The 19132-nt window shown below is 46.7% G+C and overlaps 1 protein-coding gene across 4 annotated transcripts in view; it reads left to right on the forward strand.

The window, feature by feature from the left end:
* The first annotated feature begins 610 nt into the window (after positions 1-610).
* Slc47a1 (solute carrier family 47 member 1) overlaps positions 611-19132 on the forward strand; it is a 40530-nt gene continuing 22008 nt past the window's right edge. For all 4 annotated transcript variants that reach the window (XM_048366633.1, XM_048366632.1, XM_048366634.1 and 1 more), the window contains exons 1-14: positions 611-779; positions 2863-2964; positions 4254-4322; positions 5707-5855; positions 6948-6990; positions 8303-8347; positions 12586-12683; positions 12952-13049; positions 13837-13950; positions 14029-14096; positions 14400-14508; positions 14653-14728; positions 17410-17479; positions 18061-18193. In XM_048366633.1, coding sequence (XP_048222590.1) covers positions 648-779; positions 2863-2964; positions 4254-4322; positions 5707-5855; positions 6948-6990; positions 8303-8347; positions 12586-12683; positions 12952-13049; positions 13837-13950; positions 14029-14096; positions 14400-14508; positions 14653-14728; positions 17410-17479; positions 18061-18193 — 1306 coding nt within the window. In that variant the 5' untranslated portion in view covers positions 611-647. The remainder of the gene's footprint in view (positions 780-2862; positions 2965-4253; positions 4323-5706; positions 5856-6947; positions 6991-8302; positions 8348-12585; positions 12684-12951; positions 13050-13836; positions 13951-14028; positions 14097-14399; positions 14509-14652; positions 14729-17409; positions 17480-18060; positions 18194-19132) is intronic.

Consider the following 19132-nt stretch of genomic DNA (forward strand, 5'->3'; position numbering starts at 1 on the left):
TATTAGAATTACAGGCATGTGCCACCTTGCCCAGATACCATTGATTATTTTAATCCTAATAAGATGAAAATTTGAGAACACCAAACATACAGATATCTTTCTCTTTTTCTCTCTCTCTCTCTTTCCTCCCTCATTTTTTTCCTTCCCTCCCTTTTTTTCTCTTTCTTCTCTGCTCATACTGGGCCTGCGCACTACCCCTCAGCTTTCTTTTGCTGGAGGCTAGCACTCTACTACTTAAGCCACGTATCCACTTCTGGCTTTTTGGTAGTTAGAGATAATCTCTTGGACTTCCCTGCCCAATCTGACTTCCGAACCCTGACCCTCAGTCAGATCTGAGCCTCCGAGTAGCTAGGATTACAGGCCTGCGTCACTATTGCCCCAGCCGCTCTTCCCAAATTGGCACAGCTTTTCAAACTTTTCTTCCCACATGCAAGAGTTCACCGGCCTTTACAAAACTTGCAGGGATCCACAGGGGTGCAGAGGTGCCCTGGGTTCGTCCAAGGTCATAGGCTGGCTGGCAGAGCGCTCCGGCGGGCGCTGGGCGGGCCGGGGGTGGGGGCGGCCAGGGGCGGGGACTGCAGCGGGGACGTCCCAGAGCCGTCGGGGCCCCCGGTATCCGCGCTCCCTGCCAGCACCGTGTTGAGCACATGGAGTCTGCCGTAGAGCCGGCGTCCGGGCCGGGGAGCCCGCAGACCTCCGAGCGCCGCGGGCTGCGCAGCCTGCGGCTGTCCAACGTCCTCGAGGAGCTGCGGGCGCTGCTGGTCCTGGCAGGGCCCGCGGTGAGTCAGGTGGCCTCGGTGGCTGGCCGGTCCTCCCGGGATGGGAGCCCAATGGTCTTATTTGGTGGGGAGGAGAGTGAGCTGCCCCGCGGGGAGAGCCAGGCTGGGGCCCCGCGCGCCTCCGCGTGCGTCCCCGCGGCCAACGGCTCTGCGCGCAGCTGGCACCGCTGGCACCGCTGCGCGCGCGCCGGCCGCGCCTCCAGCACTGCGAGCCGGGGACCTGCGCGTCGCAGGGAGCTCGCCCTTCCTCGTGCCTCTCTGCGGGGTGGATTCCTGCGAACCAAGTAAAAGCGGCCTGAACTTGAGAACACTCTAGACTCTTTTTTGTTTTTTGGCCATCCAGTTGTCAAGTTAGACAGCTAAATAATTACCACTCTCAAGGCATGGGGCAGGGAAGTGAATTTGGAAACCATGTGTTTGGGATCTAGAATCAGCCTCAGTAGAGAGAGAGCCCGGGCCATCCTGCACTGAGCTTTCCTCCCTGTCAATCATTGTGTTCAAAAATCAGATTTTTAATGTGGGTTGCTTTGGGGATGAGATGTTCTTTTCAATGAGATCTATTATTATTATTATTATTATTATTATTATTATTATTATTAATTGTCATTACTAAAGCTTGATTTCAGGGCTGGGGGTTCTGATGCTCTACCACTTGAGCCACTCCTCCACTTCTGGCTTTTTGGTGGTTAGTTGGAGATATGAGTGTCATGGACTTTCCTGCTTGAACTCAGGGCTTCAAGTTCTTACTTGGCTTTTTTTGTTCAAGGCTGGTTTTGAACCTGGTTCCTCAGGTCTTAGCTTCCTGGGTAGCTAGGATTGTAGGCATGAAACACTGGTGCCTGACTTGTTTTTGTTTTTTAATTATTATTGTAAATGTGATGTACAGAGGGATTACCCTTTCATAAGTCAGGCAATGAGTACATTTCTTTTTGGAGAATGTCACAGATTTTTTTTTTCTTTTTCCTCCTCCTCCTCCTCCTCCTCCTCTTCCTCCTCCTCCTCCTCCTCCTCCTCCTCCTCCTCCTCCTCCTCCTCCTCCTCCTCCTCCTCCTCCTCCTCCTCCTCTTCCTCCTCTTCCTCCCCTCCCCCCCTCCTCCTCCTCCTCCTTCTTTGCCAGTTCTGGCTTGGACTCATGGCCTGAGCACTGTCCCTGGCTTCTTTTTGCTCAAGGCTAGCACTCTACCTCTTGAGCCACAGCGCCACTTCCAGCTTTTTTCTATGTATGTGGTGCTGAGGAATCGAACCCAGGGCTTCATATATATGAGGCAAGCCATGTAATTCCAGCACTTGGGAGGCTAAGGTAGGAAAACTGAAAGTGGAAGCTAGCCAGAGCAACTTAGACTTTGTCTCCAAATTAAAAATATTTTTTTCCTTTGATTTGTTTGAGACAGGATCTTACTAGATAACTCATGCTGGCCTGGAACTTGCCATACTATATCCCAGGCTGGTCTTAAACTCAACATTCTCCTTTCTCTGATTCTTTAGTGCTGAGATTATAGGTGTGAATTACCAAGATGGTTCACAAAATACATTTTTAATTTTTTTATGTTATTGTGCCAATACTGGAGCTTGAACTTAGGCTCTCAAATCTTGTTTGGCTTTTACACCAAAGCTGGTACTCTACCTCTTGAGTCACATCTCCACTTCTGGCTTTTTGTTAGTTACTTGGAAATATGAGTCTCACAGACTTTTCTGCCCAGGGCAGCTTCAAACGGGAATCATCAGATCTCAATCTCCTGAGTAGCTAAGATCACAGGCGTGAGTCACCACCACCTGGCTTTTTTTTAAATAAAAGACTGACAATGCGGCTTGATGGTAGAATATTTGTCTAGCATGTGTAAGGTTCTGAAGTAAAATCCCAGATAAGATAGGATGTTGGAAATAATATTGTACCATTTCAATAAGTTCTCCAGAACATAGCAAATCTGACAACAGCTCCTGAAGCTGAGTTTTTTTGCCTTCCATTGGAAAGGGTGGTAGGGGTGTCTGGAGGTAGGGGTGTCTGAGCAGAGGAGTTGGGTACTACTGCCTTGGAGTGTGTGGTAGTCGTTTCTCATCTGCCTCCTGTTCCCTCTCTTCCAAGTTCTTGGCCCAGCTGATGATGTTCCTGGTCAGTTTCATAAGCTCAGTGTTCTGCGGGCACCTGGGCAAGCTAGAGCTGGATGCAGTCACACTGGCAATTGCAGTATGTATTGGGCTTTCCACAGGGGTCTACGAAAGCTGTGGTTATGTGGTTACTCTTGCTGCTGTAACAAGTAGCCACAGCTTAGTGGCTTAAACTCCACCGGAGGTCAGAAATCTGAATCAGTTTCATGGGGCTAAAGTCGACGTGTTAAACACAATTACAGCTTTAATGAATAACTCTCCTTGCTAGGGTGAAAATGGAAACATCTTTAGACAGCATTATTCTCTCTCTTCCACATCACCTGATTTGTCATCTGTGGAGCTCTGGTCCCTGCTGTTGGTCCCATGTATGGAAGAGGAGAGTTAAGGGCATAGATGACCCTGCACCCATCCACTCCACCCCTCAGTCTAAACCAGTTTCCAAACCCCAAATTGGGAGACACTCCAAATCTCCAAGAGTGAATGCAAACCCGAGAGACCAGGGGTCCATCCAGGGTCCTGATGTCTGTCAGGGGTTGTCAACTGGCCATGCAAGTCCAAAGGTCTTGCCAGCTTGTTTGGTTTGGCTAGTTAGGTTTGGTATCTAGAAAAATAGATACAGCCAGTGGCTTTCTTCCTCCCAGGCTCCCTACTTCTTTACCACTGGAGCCAGGTCTCCAGTTTCAGCTTTTTGCTGGTTAATTGGAGGTTAGATTCTCACAGATCCGTCTGCCTTGGCTCCAAAACTTGACACTATCTCAGCCTTTTGGGTAGCTAGGATTGTAGAGTCACTGGGATCCAGCTCCATTCAGGTTTTTAACCCTGGCCAGACAAGTGGAGCATCCATTATCCAAAATGCTTGGGAAAGTTTTTTTTTTTTTAATTCTGGAATTTTTTGGCATTTAAAATATTTGCATAGTCAAGCATCCCAAAGTCCAAAAGTCCAAAATTCGAGATGCCCCCCAAATCCGAAACTTTTTGAATGTCAAGTCAGCTCTAGAGTTTCACATGGAGTATGGATTTTCTCTTAGAATCGACAAACTGGCACAGCCTTGAGCATATGAACTTACCCCAAACTGCTGCTGTGCCAGCCTTCATTCCTTTTGGAGGTGTCCATGACAGGGAGAACAAAATGTCAAAACTTAACAAAAAGTCTGTGTTATGAGCTCCAGGCTAGATTTTGTGTACCTCTCTGAGCTTGTGAGTGTCTTTGAGCTGGCTCAGTTGGTTTGAGCAGGGGCCCTAGGCTTCGGGAAGATAATGATATGGGCTCATGAATGCTGGAGGAGGAGCTTGGCTGGCTTTGGCAAGCAGGGACAGAGAACTGGCCTTCCCTTCCCTCTGCCGGCCTTATCCTTGGATTCTTTTCAGATCATCAACGTCACTGGCATCTCAGTGGGACATGGCTTATCTTCTGCTTGTGACACCCTCATCTCCCAGGTAAGTAGAAATGGTCACATTCTCTCAGTGACCCTAGGATAGTTCTTGAATGTAGATGGAAGCACTCCACCAGCTAGAAGGACAGAGACAGAGAGAGACAGAGAAAGAGAGAGAAAGAGACAGGGAGACAAAGAGAGAATTACTTATACAAACAGGTGAAGGAACCTAAGCCGGAAGTCCTTACTGTGTCAGCCACTCACACGTTTTCCACAGTAATGTAGATGGCTCTATCTATCTATATCTACCTATCTATCATCTACCTATCTTTGAGGCTTGAACTCAGGGTCAGAGCGTAAGCTTTTTCTGTTCCAGGCTTGCTAACTACTTAAGAGTCTGAGATCTAAGGATCTCATTTCAAAGCCAGCCCAAACAGGAAAGTCTATGAAACTCTTTTTTTTAAAAATAATTATTTATTGTCAAAGTGATGTGCAAAGGGGTTACAGTTTCATATGTAAGGCAGTGAGTACATTTCTTCTTCAACTTGTATCTCCAATGAACCAATGGAGCTGTGGCTTAAGAGGTAGAGCATACCAGTCTTTTCAAAAGTCAAAGAAGAAAGAAACAGGAGAGGAGCAGTGGGAATGCTAAATGAGTCAGTGGATGGATAACATTTTTCACTCACTGTAGATTTATTTTGCATTCTATGGGTAAATATTTTATTATCCTGTATTATGTTATGCCTAATTAGTGTGCCATTTAAAAAGAAAAATCTTGAAGTCATTGTTATTTTTCTAAATAAAATATCTCTAGAACAAAAGAAGAAAGGCAACCAACAACAAAAAACCCTAAATCAAAAAGGGTTAGGGGGGCTGGGGATATAGCCTAGTGGCAAGAGCGCCTGCCTCGGATACACGAGGCCCTAGGTTCAATTCCCCAGCACCACATATACAGAAAAACGGCCAGAAGCGGCGCTGTGGCTCAAGAGGCGGAGTGCTAGCCTTGAGCGGGAAGAAGCCAGGGACAGTGCTCAGGCCCTGAGTCCAAGGCCCAGGACTGGCCAAAAAAAAAAAAAAAAAAGGGTTAGGGTAGTGTGGCTCAGGGGTAGAATGTGTGTATAATAATAACAAGGCCTTGACTTTAAACTCTAGTACTGGTGCCAAAAATGGAACAAAGGGGCTTCCATTCAGCAGAAAAGTCCTACTTGGAATTTTGATTTTGGATCTCTCTCCAACTAACACTGTGCAGTACATCTTCTCTTGTGATGCTGGGTGGTGGCAGTGAGCCGCAGGCCCATCCCCCCCATGGCCTTTCTTGCCATGGTACCTCTTTCCCCAAGAAGATGGTGAAGTCTCTAAGGGCACTTGTTTCATTGTGAAACAAGCCTAAAGGCTCTTGAGGGACAGCAGGGATGTGCCTTTATCTGTTTGTCCGTTGTGCACTGTAGACTTATGGCAGCCAGAACCTGAAGCACGTGGGGGTCATCCTGCAGAAGGGAGTGCTCATCCTCCTCCTCTGCTGCTTCCCCTGCTGGGCACTCTTCATCAACACCCAGAACATCCTGCTGCTCTTCAGGCAGGACCCGGCTGTGTCCAAGTAAGTTGGGACAATGTGTTCCTTGCCGCAGAAAAACTGGCCAGGGGCTCAGCCTCTGAGAGCTAACAAAGGCCAGTGACAAGGTTGCTCACCAAGATGGGGTTCAGGCACTCTTTGGCTGATCCCTTCCAGGCCTCAGTATCTTCCTCACCTGGTTCTCCCAAGATCTACACCCACCTTTCCAGGATGATTTCAGTTTTGAGTGGAATTAACTTTGCAAGCATCCTCCACATGGAACTGAAGTTTATGGTTTGTTCATAGCTTAGTGATTCCTACATTCATTGGTATCAAAATCATCAGGATGGCCAAGCACTGGTGGCTTACACCTGTAATCCTAGCTACTTAGGAGTCTGAGATCTGAGGATTGTGATATGAAGTCAGACCTGATAGATCATGAGACTCTTAAAGCACCCCCTTCCCGCCAGAAAAAGAAATAGAAAAAAGCCAGAAGTGGAGCTTTGGCTCAAATGGTTGAACACTAGCTTTGAGTAAACAAAGCTCAGGGACAGTACTGAGTTCAAGCCTCAGGACCAGTGTGCGTGTGTGCTTGTGCGCACGCGCGCGCGCACACACACACACACACACACACACACACACACAAAACCAGGATGCTATAAATCCTGATCCATGTTTCTGTTTCCTACTCCCTAGCCCTGTTTAAATTGATCCAGGGAAAAGCCTGAGTAGCAGTACCATTCAGAGCTTCTTGGGTGATTTCAATGAGTGGCCATTAAGACCTTTAAAAGTTAGCCCTTGCCTCAAACCCAGGGCTCTGAGCCCAGGGGCATCAGCAATACCTGAAGACAGTTTTGGGTATCACAGCTGGTGGTAGCCTGGATGGAAACCAGGAAAGCTGCCAAACATCCTGTCTTACACAGGATAGATTCTCACTCCACAGAACCATCCAGCCATAGTGTGAGGCTGAAATCACTGTCCTAAAAACCCAAAGTCATGGAAGAAGTAAGAAAGGCATTTTGGCAAGCTCTAGCATAAGGTTTCTCCTTCCCCGCAGATGTTTATTTTACTCTGTCTTTCTTTTCCATGAAGTGGAACCTCCATTACTGTTTTTCACTCTTCTTTGTTGTTGTCTAGGCTCACGCAGACCTATGTCATGATCTTCATTCCGGCACTTCCTGTGAGTTCTCAAGGGCTCAGGGTTCCATTCTGTGGGCCCGTGGGTAAGAAAGTGCCTGTGACATCTTCAGGCCCCAAGTATATCAGCTTACTTGGCGACTCTCATGTAAGCATGATTTTAATTATGGGATAATTATGCCCACATAATTAAAATCTTGCTCTTCATGGAAGTATGGTTTTAATTATACCCAATTGAAGGACATAGCCAGCATTTGTCTTCAAAGTAACACAAGAGTGGGGAAGATAAAATTCTAGGAGGCCAATATCTTGAATTCCTGTAGCTGGAGGGCCCTTCAAGTTCATCAGGGAGAAGAATCTAGACATTTTTTTTAGAGGGTAAAGTCTTACCCATCTCAAAACCTCTGAGGAACTCATTTTGCCCTTTAGACTTTGTGTGTTAATGTTTGACATCTAGTTGTGTGTGCTCAATAGACTGTCAAAACTAAGTTTATCAATTGAGAAAAAAGCTGAATTAGTGGCAGGGGCTGCCACTTCACAACAGGAAATGATTTTCTCACTGTTCTGGAGGCTGGAAGGCCAAGGCCAGGGCGTGGGCACAGCTGCTTTCCTCTGTGGCCTTTGTCCTTCACTTACAGATGTCCTCTGGTTTGCTCCCAAGCCCCATTGCCGTGCCCCTGTGCACAAAGTCTCTGGTGGGTCTTCTTTCTTACACAAATCCTAGAAAATAAAGGTCCCAACAGGACACCTTGATTTTAATTTAATCACCTCTGTAAAGTTCTCCAACCCCATGCCTGAGGGAGTGTTAGGGCTTCAAGGTGTAAATTTGGGGGACATCCTTCAACCTGTAACAGTAGCCATTTGCCCTCATAATTGGCACTGTGCTCTTTACATTGATAAAAATACAAGTCATATTTTTCACTTCATTTGTATTTAATTAATTAATTTTCACAGGTTGGGGGTGGAACCCAGGGCTTGACATGCTAGGCAAAGGCCCTACTACTGAGCTCCCTCACCTCCCAGCTCTGTCACATAAAACCTTTTAAGTGTGATATTCTGTCACTGTCCCATCAAGTAGATTGATAGCCTAGTCTATGAGGAGGAAGGAACCCTGTGAGCTATATCCCAACATCCCCAGAAAAGTTCTTGCAAGAGAACCACATTTTCATTGGCCAGACAGGGTGTGTTATGGGGGTATTGCTTGAATCATTTGTAGCCATAACAGAAATGGCTGGCTCTTTGGAGTGCAAAGGGCAGCAGCCTTAGTTATGGCATAAGCCAGTCTGTGGCTCCTAGCTCACTGACCAGATATATCCAGCTAACCGCCCTAACACGCATTTCTCGTTCTCTTGTAGGCATCCTTCCTTTATACGTTACAAGTTAAATACTTGCTCAACCAGGTAAAGCAGATTGCCTTCCTCCTGTGGGAAGAGGCCAAGGGGACTGGGAGCCCTGCAAACACTGAGGGAGGGAGGAGACCAGAGTGGTGGGAGCCCACCTTTCTAGAGCCCCTAAATGACATTTTTAGGGTTGGACACATTGATGTGAAGATCTGGTTTGTTCAGGAAAATTGAGGAAAGAACACATAATTCTTGGCTCTGGGAAATTCATATCCAGTTCCCACTTGGAAATATTGTCATTGGCTATGTTAGGATTATAGCCACTGTGGTTTTTGGCTCTGTTTTAAACCAGCTCCCTGGGTTGAGCAGGGCAGATCCGTGTGCTCCCTGGAGAGAGCTGAGAGTCAGAGTGGCCTGTCTGGCTCCCAAGAGCCAGAGCCAGCATCTGCTCAGCTTTGTCTGCAGGTCCCCACTTTCCCCTATAGTGATGCAAAAATTCAAATTGTCATGGGGCCTCAAGTGAGTGAGTGAGTCAGTCACTCAGTCAGAACTCTCCATGTGGGGCTAACAGCAATGGCCAGAGGCCCTGGGATGGTGGGTCCACCTCTGTAGATGTGGCTTTAATAGGATGCAGGACTGTGGATTTCTTCTTAGAAATTTCCAGGTAAATGGAGGTGTGGGACTCACCCCACAGTCAGGCTAAGTAACAGAGGGCAGAAGGAATAGAGAAGGAGGAAAGGTATGGGATATAAAATTTGCCACTTCTTGAATAACATTAAGACATTACTTTAGTAACTAAATGAGGCTATTTTCATATTTTATTAGCATGGGACTTATATGCTTCCTCTGAGTGCTAGTGGCTTATGCCTGTAATCTCACCTATTCAGGAGGCTGAGATCTAAGATCTAAGCCAGCCTGGGCAGGAAAATCCATGAGATTCTTACCTTCAATTAACCACCAGAAAACTGGAAGTGGCACTGTGGCCCAAAGTGGTAGAGCTCTAGCCTTGAGCAAAAGAGCTCAGAGACAGCACCTAGGCCCCAAGTTGAAGCCCCACGACCAACAACAGCAACAAAAAACCCCACAACAACATCAACAACAACAAAAAGCTAGAAGTGGAGCTGTGATTCCAAGGACAAGAAGGGGGGAAGACATATCCAGACAGTGTGCAGACACATAGTAGGTGGCCCCATTAGAGTAGCTGGCCCAGGTCTGCTGGAGCAGAGCCTATGTTCCTCTGCTGAGTTTCAGAGTTTGGAGGAACAAACTACTTGTTGAGACTGAGATGAGGGAGATGGAATGGAGGAGGATGAAGATCCCTGGGGAAATGAAAATACCTCTGGGGAGTAGTAGAAAACAAAAATGACAGTGGGGGAGGATCTATAGAACAAAATAGTGGGGGATATAGGAGAGGAGGGGGAGGCTCTTGAGCAAAGTTTCTGCCTCAGGGCCTTCCCTAAGAAAACAACCTGGATGGACTGCACTGAGAGTACAATGGAAAGAGGTAGCTGGTTGTCTGGAGAAAGTTACAATATATAGATGATATCGATGAAGACAGGGAACAGAAAAAAGCTGGGTAATGCTTAGCCTTTCAGGTAGAGAGTGAGGGGACTGTGGAGGCCAAGGTGACCCTCTGGATTTCTTGGTGCCCTACCTGAGGAAGCCACCTCCCCCTGTGTGGCCTTTCCATCTGTGGGCACATGGCTCCCCAACATGAATCTCTCTGATCTCCAGACATTTTTTTCCAGCCCCCTACAGAAAATCCATGAAGTTTGCATAGGTGACCTCTCCTCTCTTCTCTTCTCTTCTTTTCTCTTCTCTTCTGTTTGTTTGTTTTTTGGTGTGGGTCCTAGAGCTTGAATTCAGGGCCTCAGTACTGTCCCTGAGCTTTTTGGCTCAAGGCTAGTGCTCTACCATTTGGGCCACTGTTCCACTTCTGTCTTTTTGGTGTTAATTGTAGACAAGAGTCTCATGGACCTTCTTCCTCCGGCTGTCTTCAAACCAAGATCCTCAGATCTGTCTCCTGAGTAGGATTATGGGTGTGAGCCACTGGTGTCCAGTTATGATTCCTCCTTTTGACAGGACAGCTTGCTCCTCACTTTCTTGGATCCTCCACCATTGTGCCTCACCCTGCCACTACCTGCTTGTCATAGACCTCACCTTGCTCTCTGCCCTGTGATGTCATCTTCCTCCCTCTGCCTCTGATCAGTTACTCCATTCTGGAGGTCCTTTCTGCTCCTCTCCTTCTTCTATGCCACCACCTAAATTCATTTCTTGTAATTTGACCTCTGTATTATTTCAGTAGGAGATTCTTTTTTTTTTTTTTTGGCCAGTCCTGGGGCTTGAACTCAGGGCCTGAGCACTGTCCCTGGCTTCTTTTTGCTCAAGGCTAGCACTCTGCCACTTGAGCCACAGCGCCACTTCTGGCTGTTTTCTGTATATGTGGTGTGGAGGAACTGAACCCAGGGCTTCATGTATATGAAGCAAGCACTCTTGCCACTAGGCCATATCCCCACCCCCCAGTAGGAGATTCTTGACTAGTCTCTCCATTGCCAGTTTTTCTCTAAGTCTATCTTATACCTTGGTGCTGTTCTTATCATTTTCCTGGACTAGAAATCTGATCACAGGCCTCTCATCTCTCTCTCTTTCTCTCTCTCTCTCTTTTTCTCTGACACACACACACACACACACACACACACACACACACACACACACACACACACGGACCTCCTGAGAAATAAGAATTTCATGTAGTGGCCAAGACTCTCATACTGACCTCAGCAACCTGAGCAGATTGGGTTGATCACCCATTGCATGGGGAGACCAGAGGAGCTGCAGGGGATTGGTCTCAGCAGACAAGGAAGAACATTATGATAAGAATTTATAGAAGGACAGGGATAAGGTGGGATTTAAGTGAAGCCTTGGTTTGTAGGCTCAGAGCAAAGGTCAAGCCTCAAGTCTAGACTATAATGTGCAACTAAGGTCCCTTTTCACTGGGAAACTGCAAAGCTAAGCTGTACTGAGAAGGCCATATCCAGGACTGAATTAGAAGCTGCCCTTTAACCTCCCCCTGCTCCATTCTAGTCCTAGGGTTTCAGCTTATGGCCTTGTGTTCTCTCTTGACTTTTTCACTCAAAGCTGGGGCTCTACCACTTGAGCCACAACTGCACTTCCAGCTTTTTGCTAGTTAACTGGAGATAAGAATCACACAGACTTTTTGGGGGAAGGGAGGCTAGGCTGGTTTTGAAACAGTCCTCATATCTCAGCCTCTTGAGTAGCTTTTTGTTATCCTTTTTGAAGTGGGAAGGGAACCCCAGCCTATGCTAGGCAAGTGCTGTACCAGTGAGCCACATCCCCAGCCCTAAATTCCTTTTGGGTATTAAAGCGACTTCAATTTTCTGGTCAAGAGTAGAATTTTGGTTTGCTTACTGATATAACTTGGATAGCAAAAGTTCATATGGTTTGCAATTCCTGAGAACAAAATTTCTCAGTAAGAAAGAAGCTATCAAAGAAAGGGGTGTGACATGGGATAGCAGGAGAAACAGTGTCCCCTTTACTTCTGAAGTGACTTTGTGTGTCTGCTATTCTGTCCTGATGCCTAGCTGAATGAACATAAATTACATTCACATTGTACATGTAAATTAGACTGTTAATTTTTTTTGTTCCTTCTCCCTCCCCCCAGGTACTGGGTATTGAACCCTGGACCTCTTCCTAGGCAAATGCTCTATCGCCAGAGCCACACATACCCAGCCCTTCATTGTGTATTTTGTTTTTAAGATAGTGTCTTGCCATCTTTGTTCAAGATTGGCCTCAATCCCTCAATCCTCCAGTCTCTATCCCCAAATGCTGGCATGACAGATGTGTACCACCATATATGAGATACCAAACAGACAGGACATTTCTCCCATCCTTACTCTACTTCTCAGTCAGCTATGATAGAGTCTATACCATATTCCAGAAAGAAACTCTAGCTTCACAAGATCTTCTTGGTCAATCTTCTGAATTTCAACTTTGATGGCCAGGAGTACTGTATCTTTATACCATGTTGAAAATACCTTCTGTACACCTGTTAACCCTGCCTATCCTTGCATGGTTAGAAAGAAGCCAGTTTGGTTCTTTCCTCTCTATTGCCTTCTCACCTCCTTTAGCAGAGCTCCTGGCTTCACTTATGAAGGAGAGAAGTGGAAGGGATGGGAGGCAGGGAAGGCAGGAGCCACAGGGGTGCTGCACCCTGTTAACCAGTCCTGCTGTGTAGCACGGTGAGTTGGGCCTGGGCCCTTAGTGTCTCTTTGTTCCAGGGTATCGTTCTGCCCCAGATCGTGACTGGAGTTGCAGCCAACCTTGTTAATGCCTTGGCCAACTATCTGTTCCTTTATCAACTGCATCTAGGGGTGATGTGAGTCCATCCAGTCTCCTCTTGGGGCAGGGAAGAGGGAGGACTTGTGTTTGGCTTTTCTAATAAACACATTAGCTAGCCTATATGTGGTCTCCTCACACAGGGGAAGGTGATGTCGGGGGTGGAGGATGCTGTCCCAGGAAAAAGTCAATTTTGAAGCCTGAGGAAGAGGGAAAAGCAAGATGTGCATGGCTCCCCTCCTTTCTGAGAGAGGTGTGGAGAGCCTGGAGCACTCATAAACATTCAACTGGCTTCTGGTCTTTCCCAGGGGTTCTGCACTGGCCAATACAATCGCCCAGTTTACTTTGGCTCTCCTCCTCTTTCTCTACATCCTCGGGAGAAAACTACATCAAGCTACTTGGGGAGGTAAAGGCTGCTTTATTTGTGTGTATTTGTGCTAGTACTGGGGCTTGAATTCAGGGCCTGGGTATTGTTTGTCCCTTTGCTTTTTTGCTCAAGGCTAGCACCCTATCCCTCTACTGGATTTTTTTTTTTTTTTTTTTTTTGCCAGTCCTGGGGCTCAGACTCAGGGCCTGAGCACTGTCCCTGGCTTCTTTTTGCTCAAGGCTAACACTCTGCCAACTTGAGCCACAGCGCCACTTCTGGCCTTTTCTACATATGTGGTGCTGAGGAATCGAACCCAGGGCTTCACGTATATGAGGCAAGCACTCTTGCCACTAGGCCATATTCTGAGCCCTCTACTGGATTTTTTTTGTTTTTTTGTTTTTTTGGCCAGTCCTGGGGCTTGGACTCAGGGCCTGAGCACTGTCCCTGGCTTCTTTGTGCTCAAGGCTAGCACTTTGCCACTTGAGCCACAGCGCCACTTCTGGCCGTTTTCTGTATATGTGGTGCTGGGGAATTGAACCCAGGGCCTCATGTATACGAGACAAGCACTCTTGCCACTAGGCCATATCCCCAGCCCCAGCTCTACTGGATTTTTGCTGGTTCCTTGCAGATGTAAGAGTCTCACAAACTTTTCTACCTAGGCTGGTTTCGAACCTCGATTCTCAGATCTCAGCCTCCCGAGGAGCTAGGATTACAGGCATGACTTGTAATCAGCATCTGGCTTAAAGTTGTCTTTTGTCATCCAACTTGGCTGTAGCCTTTTGTCTGGGGCTGAGATCTGTTGAAAGCCTGTGTGTTACCCCTGCAGGGTGGTCCCTGGAGTGCCTGCAGGACTGGGCCTCCTTCCTGCACCTGGCCATCCCCAGCATGCTCATGCTCTGTATTGAGTGGTGGGCCTATGAGGTCGGCAGCTTCCTGAGCGGTACGTATGCAGATAGGCGGGCACAGCTGCTGAGCATTGGGCTGTCTAGAGCCAGGTGTCAGCTGTCTGTCTTTGCAGGGATCCTGGGCATTGTGGAGCTGGGAGCCCAGTCCATCGTGTATGAACTTGCTGTCATCATGTACATGGTAAGTGCCCCAGAGCCTGCCATGGGGCCGTGGGAGATGTTCCCCACAGGGGGGCGCTGACTTTGGTTAACATGTAGCAGTGATGTGTAAAATGATTGATGGAAGTAAAATGTCATCCGGGGTTTTGGAAAGGTCTCACGGTGAGGAGTGTCAGTAGCGCCAGGTCCCACATTAGCCTCCTCTAATTAGGCCAAGAGCTGTTGCAGAGACACATTTTGCCAATGAGATGAGGCCTGAGGCTGCTTCTCTGTGCTCTGGCAGCACTGGGCAGTTGACTATTACAGGTTTTCCTTTTCCTTTTAGATCCCTGTTGGCTTCAGTGTGGCCGCCAGTGTCCGGATAGGAAATGCGCTGGGTGCTGGAAACATCGAGCAGGCTAAGAAGTCCTCAGTGGTTTCTCTGCTGCTCACAGGTGCATAGACCAATCCGTTTATCCGAAGCTCACATTTCATGTTGTCTTGGGCGGGGGGGGGGGGGGGGGAAGCACTAAAGCTCCCCAGTTCTGCAGCCCTCCTTGCTCAGTTTCCTTTCTCCTGCTTTTTTTTCCCCCCTCCAGTGATTTTCTCCGTAGCCTTTTGCATCCTGATGTTAAGCTGTAAGGACTTTGTGGGCTACATTTTCACTACTGACCAGTGAGTGTTGGGGTTTTATTGAAATGGGAAGTCTGGGATACAGAGATGAATAGGTTGCTGTCATGCTATCCTGGCTAGGGGTGGGGGTGCTGTGTGTGGGGAGGTGTTTGAGTAATTTGCAAGATCAGGAGCTTCATTGATATTCCTTGGGAAGAACTTAATTGATCAGATATAGAAACTAGTTTATGGGGCTGGGAATGTGGACTAGTGGTAAAGTGCTCGCCTCACATACATGAAGCCTTGGGTTTGATTCCTCAGCACCACATATATAGAAAAAGCCAGAAGTGGCGCTGTGGCTCAAGAGGTAGAGTGCTAGCCTTGAGCAAAAAGAAGTCAGGGACAGTGCTCAGGCCCCGAGACCAAGCTCCAGGACTGGCAAAAAAAAAAGACAAAAAGAAACTAGTTTATAATCTAGAATGACAATTTAATGGGTATTGGTAGTGAACATATTCTTCTGATGGTCAGAATACTGCTGGGGCTTGAACTCAGGGACTAGATGCTGTCCCTGAGCCTCTTTGTGTTCAAGGCTAGCGCTCTACCACTTGAGCCACAGTACTTCTGGCATTTTTGAGTAGCTGATTGGAAATGAGAATCTCACAGGGACTTTCCTGTGCAGGTTGGCCTCCAACTTTAATCTCAGCTGCCTGAGAAGCTAGAATTACAGGTGTGAGCCATAGGTGCCTGGCTCATGTATTTTTAAAATAATTTTTAGTACTGTGGAGTACATTTTTAGATAGATAGGACATCCTAAATCCAGTCTAAAATCTGAAACTTTTTGAGTGCCAACATGATGTTCAGGCACACTGTTCCATACTCAGCCTTGTATGCTGGGGCAGTCAAAACACAGGTGTACTGAAACTATTGTACAAAATTAACTTCAGGGTATGTATATAAATTGTCTATGTCATACAAATTAATTTTGTGTTTAGATCAGAATCCTATCTCCAAGATATCTCATAATGTATATGGAGATATTACAAAATCTGAAAAATATCTGAAACCTGAAGCACTTTGGACTCCAAATATATATATATATATATATATATATATATATGTATATATATATATATATATATATATTTTTTTTTTTGCCAGTCCTGGGCCTTGACCTCAGGGCCCAAGCACTGTCCCTGGCTTCTTTTTGCTCAAGGCTAGCACTCTACCACTTGGCACTTCTGGTTGTTTTCTATATATGTGGTGCTGAGGAATTGAACCAAGGGCTTCATGTATATGAGGCAAGCATACTTGCCACTAGGCCATATTCCCAACCCAGGCTCCAAATATTTGAATCGGAAATAGTCAACTTGTATTTTGGTCCTGATGAGAAGAATTGTCTTGGTATCTGCCAAACTGCCTGGTTTTATTTGTCAAAACAAAATGAAGCTAAAATCTTATCAATAGCCAGATACTATGGCTGACATCATAATCCTGAGTAGTCAGGAGGCTGAGATCTAAGGATAGAGGTTCAAAGCTAGCCTGAACAGAAAAGTCTGTGAGACTAATTAACCACCAAAAAGCTGGAAGTGTAGATATAGCTCAAGTGGTAGAGCACCAGCCTTGAAGGAAAAAGCCAAGCAAGAGTACAAGCCCCACTATCAGCACAAAACAAACAAGTAAACAAACAAATTACAGACCATTAATTAAAAAACCCTAGTAGGGATGATGTGCGGTTTGGTAGTAGAATGTGTGCTTAGTACGCACAAAACCCTAGATTCAGTCCTCAATAGCAATAAATAAATAAAAATAGCAAAATAGTAGTAGACATAATTGAGCAATATATTGGACATTATACATTTTGGCAGAATGTAAAAGAGTATACATTAGATACGAAAAGAGAGTTGTAAATGCCATGAAGCCCTGTGTTCAAAACCCAGTACTACAAAAATGAAAAGAGAATGAATCTGTCTAGCATTAGGGAATAGGGCACATTTTGGGGGATAAAGGCTAAATTCTTTATAGTTTTCCAGGTTACCTGGTTCTGGGGTGGGCAGTTTTTATTCTTTGGTGATGTTGGAGATGGAACTCAGGGCCTCACCCTAGCTAGGAAGGTGCTTTACCACCAAGCCGCATCCCCAATCCTCTGTACAGGGCCCCTTAACTTACTCTGCAATGTTTCGCTCACACACTGAGAGGCACATTCAGACTTGATCTGAGGAGCCACCTTAGAAGAAAGATGGCAATATAAGCTGAATTTTAGTTTGAGAGGACAGAGGCATAGCACATCATCTGATTACATGGACTATATTTTTATAAAGTCATGATGTGGGCTGGGAATATGGCCTAGTGGCAAGTGCTTGACTCGTATACGTGAAACCCTGAATTCAATTCCTCAGTACCACATACATAGAAAACAGCCAGAAGTGGCACTGTGGCTCAAGTGGTAGAGTGCTAGTCTTGAGCAAAAGAAGCCAGGGACAGTGCTCAGGCCCTGAGTTCAAGGCCCAGGACTGGCCAAGAAAACACACAAAAAACATCATGTAATTGCTTTCCTGTTTTGGCCAAGGCACTGTAGAAGTACCCCACTTCCCCTCAGGCCCATGGCTGGTGTGTATGCACCAAGCCACATGGACCAAGAGCCTTGCTGAACTGCAATGGAGAAGAGGTCCCCTCACCTAGGAATCATGTTCTTCCCTCTTTCCACACGTTTCCCACTCATCGCGATGTGCTTTACTTCCTGACAGAGACATTGTGGCCCTGGTGGCTCAGGTGGTCCCCATATATGCAGTATCCCACCTCTTTGAAGGTCTTGCTGTGAGTATAAGCTCCTTGGTGGCCTGTTACCTATTTCTTCCCCCCCCCCCCCCCCCTCAGGCCCTGAGTCCAAGCCCCAGGACTGGCCAAAAAATAAAAATAAAAAAAATTGGAAACTGATTAGGAATGTCACATTTCATTCTTTTTTTATTTATTAATTAAATTTTGTTACCTATTTCTGTTACCTATTACCTGTTACCTATTTCTTTTGATGAGAATAAACTTCAGAGTGGAGGGATCAGGGGACGGATGGGTGGAGGGATCAGGGGAGGGATCAGGACAGGGATGAGTGGAAGGATCAGGAGAAGGATCAGGGGAGGGTTCAGGGGAGGGATCAGGGGAGGGATGGGTGGAGGAAAAAAAAAAAAAGAATAAACTTCAGGTCCCCTGGAGAAGAGGAGCTGGAGTAAGAAGTTTGTTGAATATTGTTGTCCTGGTGACTTCTACAGAATATAGTCACAGAGTGATGTTCCAGAGTGATGTCACAGAGTGATGAGATGTTTGGTTCAAGCTCAGAAGGGGTTTTTTTAGAAGCCCAGCAATGCTCACACTAATGGATGTTACCTGTTCCCTGCCTACAGTGTACAAGTGGTGGCATTCTGAGGGGCACTGGAAACCAGAAGGTTGGAGCCATCGTTAATGGCATAGGATATTATGTGATTGGCCTCCCCATCGGGATTGCGCTGATGTTTGCCACCAAGCTTGGAGTGCTCGGTAAGCCTCAACCAGCAGAACCCAGGGAATGACCTGCAGAGCCCACTGAAACTTCACTCTGGAGTCTGGCAGACAGAAAGACAGACAGACACACACACACACATACACACACTCACACACACACACATACACAGATGGCAGTGGGCACTAGGTGCTCTGGCCAGGTCTCCAAGGCTACATGGCCATGTCCCCTGACCCCAGTGCAGGATCTTGCTTCCACCTCCCCATACTTGAAGAAACCAAATGCCTTTTCTCCTCTTCCTCCTGTCCTGAGTCACCCAGTTCTCCCTTCTTCACAGGACATGACAGCAAGGGAGGCTGAGGCATTCAGCAATGTCCCTTTTGTAGAGCTTGTCCTGTTCCCTTAGTGACAGCCCCTGGGTTGGCAAGACTCTGAGGGATGAGGTCAGCTGCCACTGACTATTCTGGAGAATGTGGAAAAGCTACAGGTCAGCACACATGGTGGCTGGACACAGAATGCCCGAGAGTGGTGCCCTGTGACTTTAGCATGCCAGGATTCAGGGAGGGCAAGGCTACCTGCTGTTCTCTTCACTCTGGTCTTTCTGTAGCTCCTGCCTCCCACTTGGAATAATATTACCTGAGTATTTTGTAGATCTCATCCCATAAGGGGCAGGAGTGAGATGAAGATGGGGCAGGGAAAGTTCTCACCTTAACTTTGCAGGAATGAACTGAATTTTCAGGATCCAAAAATACCAAAGCTCATCTTGGTTTTGCTTTTTCTGTGAATTTTTTTTTTGTCATGGGGCTTAAACACTGAGCCTGGGTGCTGTCACTGAGCTCTTCAGCTCAAGGCTAGCCCTCTACCACTTTGAGTCACAGTACCACTTCCAGTTTTTTGATGGTTAAGTGGAGAGAAGAGTCTCATGGACATTTCCTGCCTGGGCTGGCTTTGAATTGTGATCCTCAGATCTCAGCCTC

Source organism: Perognathus longimembris, chromosome 17 (assembly GCF_023159225.1).
Source record: "Perognathus longimembris pacificus isolate PPM17 chromosome 17, ASM2315922v1, whole genome shotgun sequence".
Taxonomy (NCBI): Eukaryota; Metazoa; Chordata; class Mammalia; order Rodentia; family Heteromyidae; genus Perognathus; species Perognathus longimembris.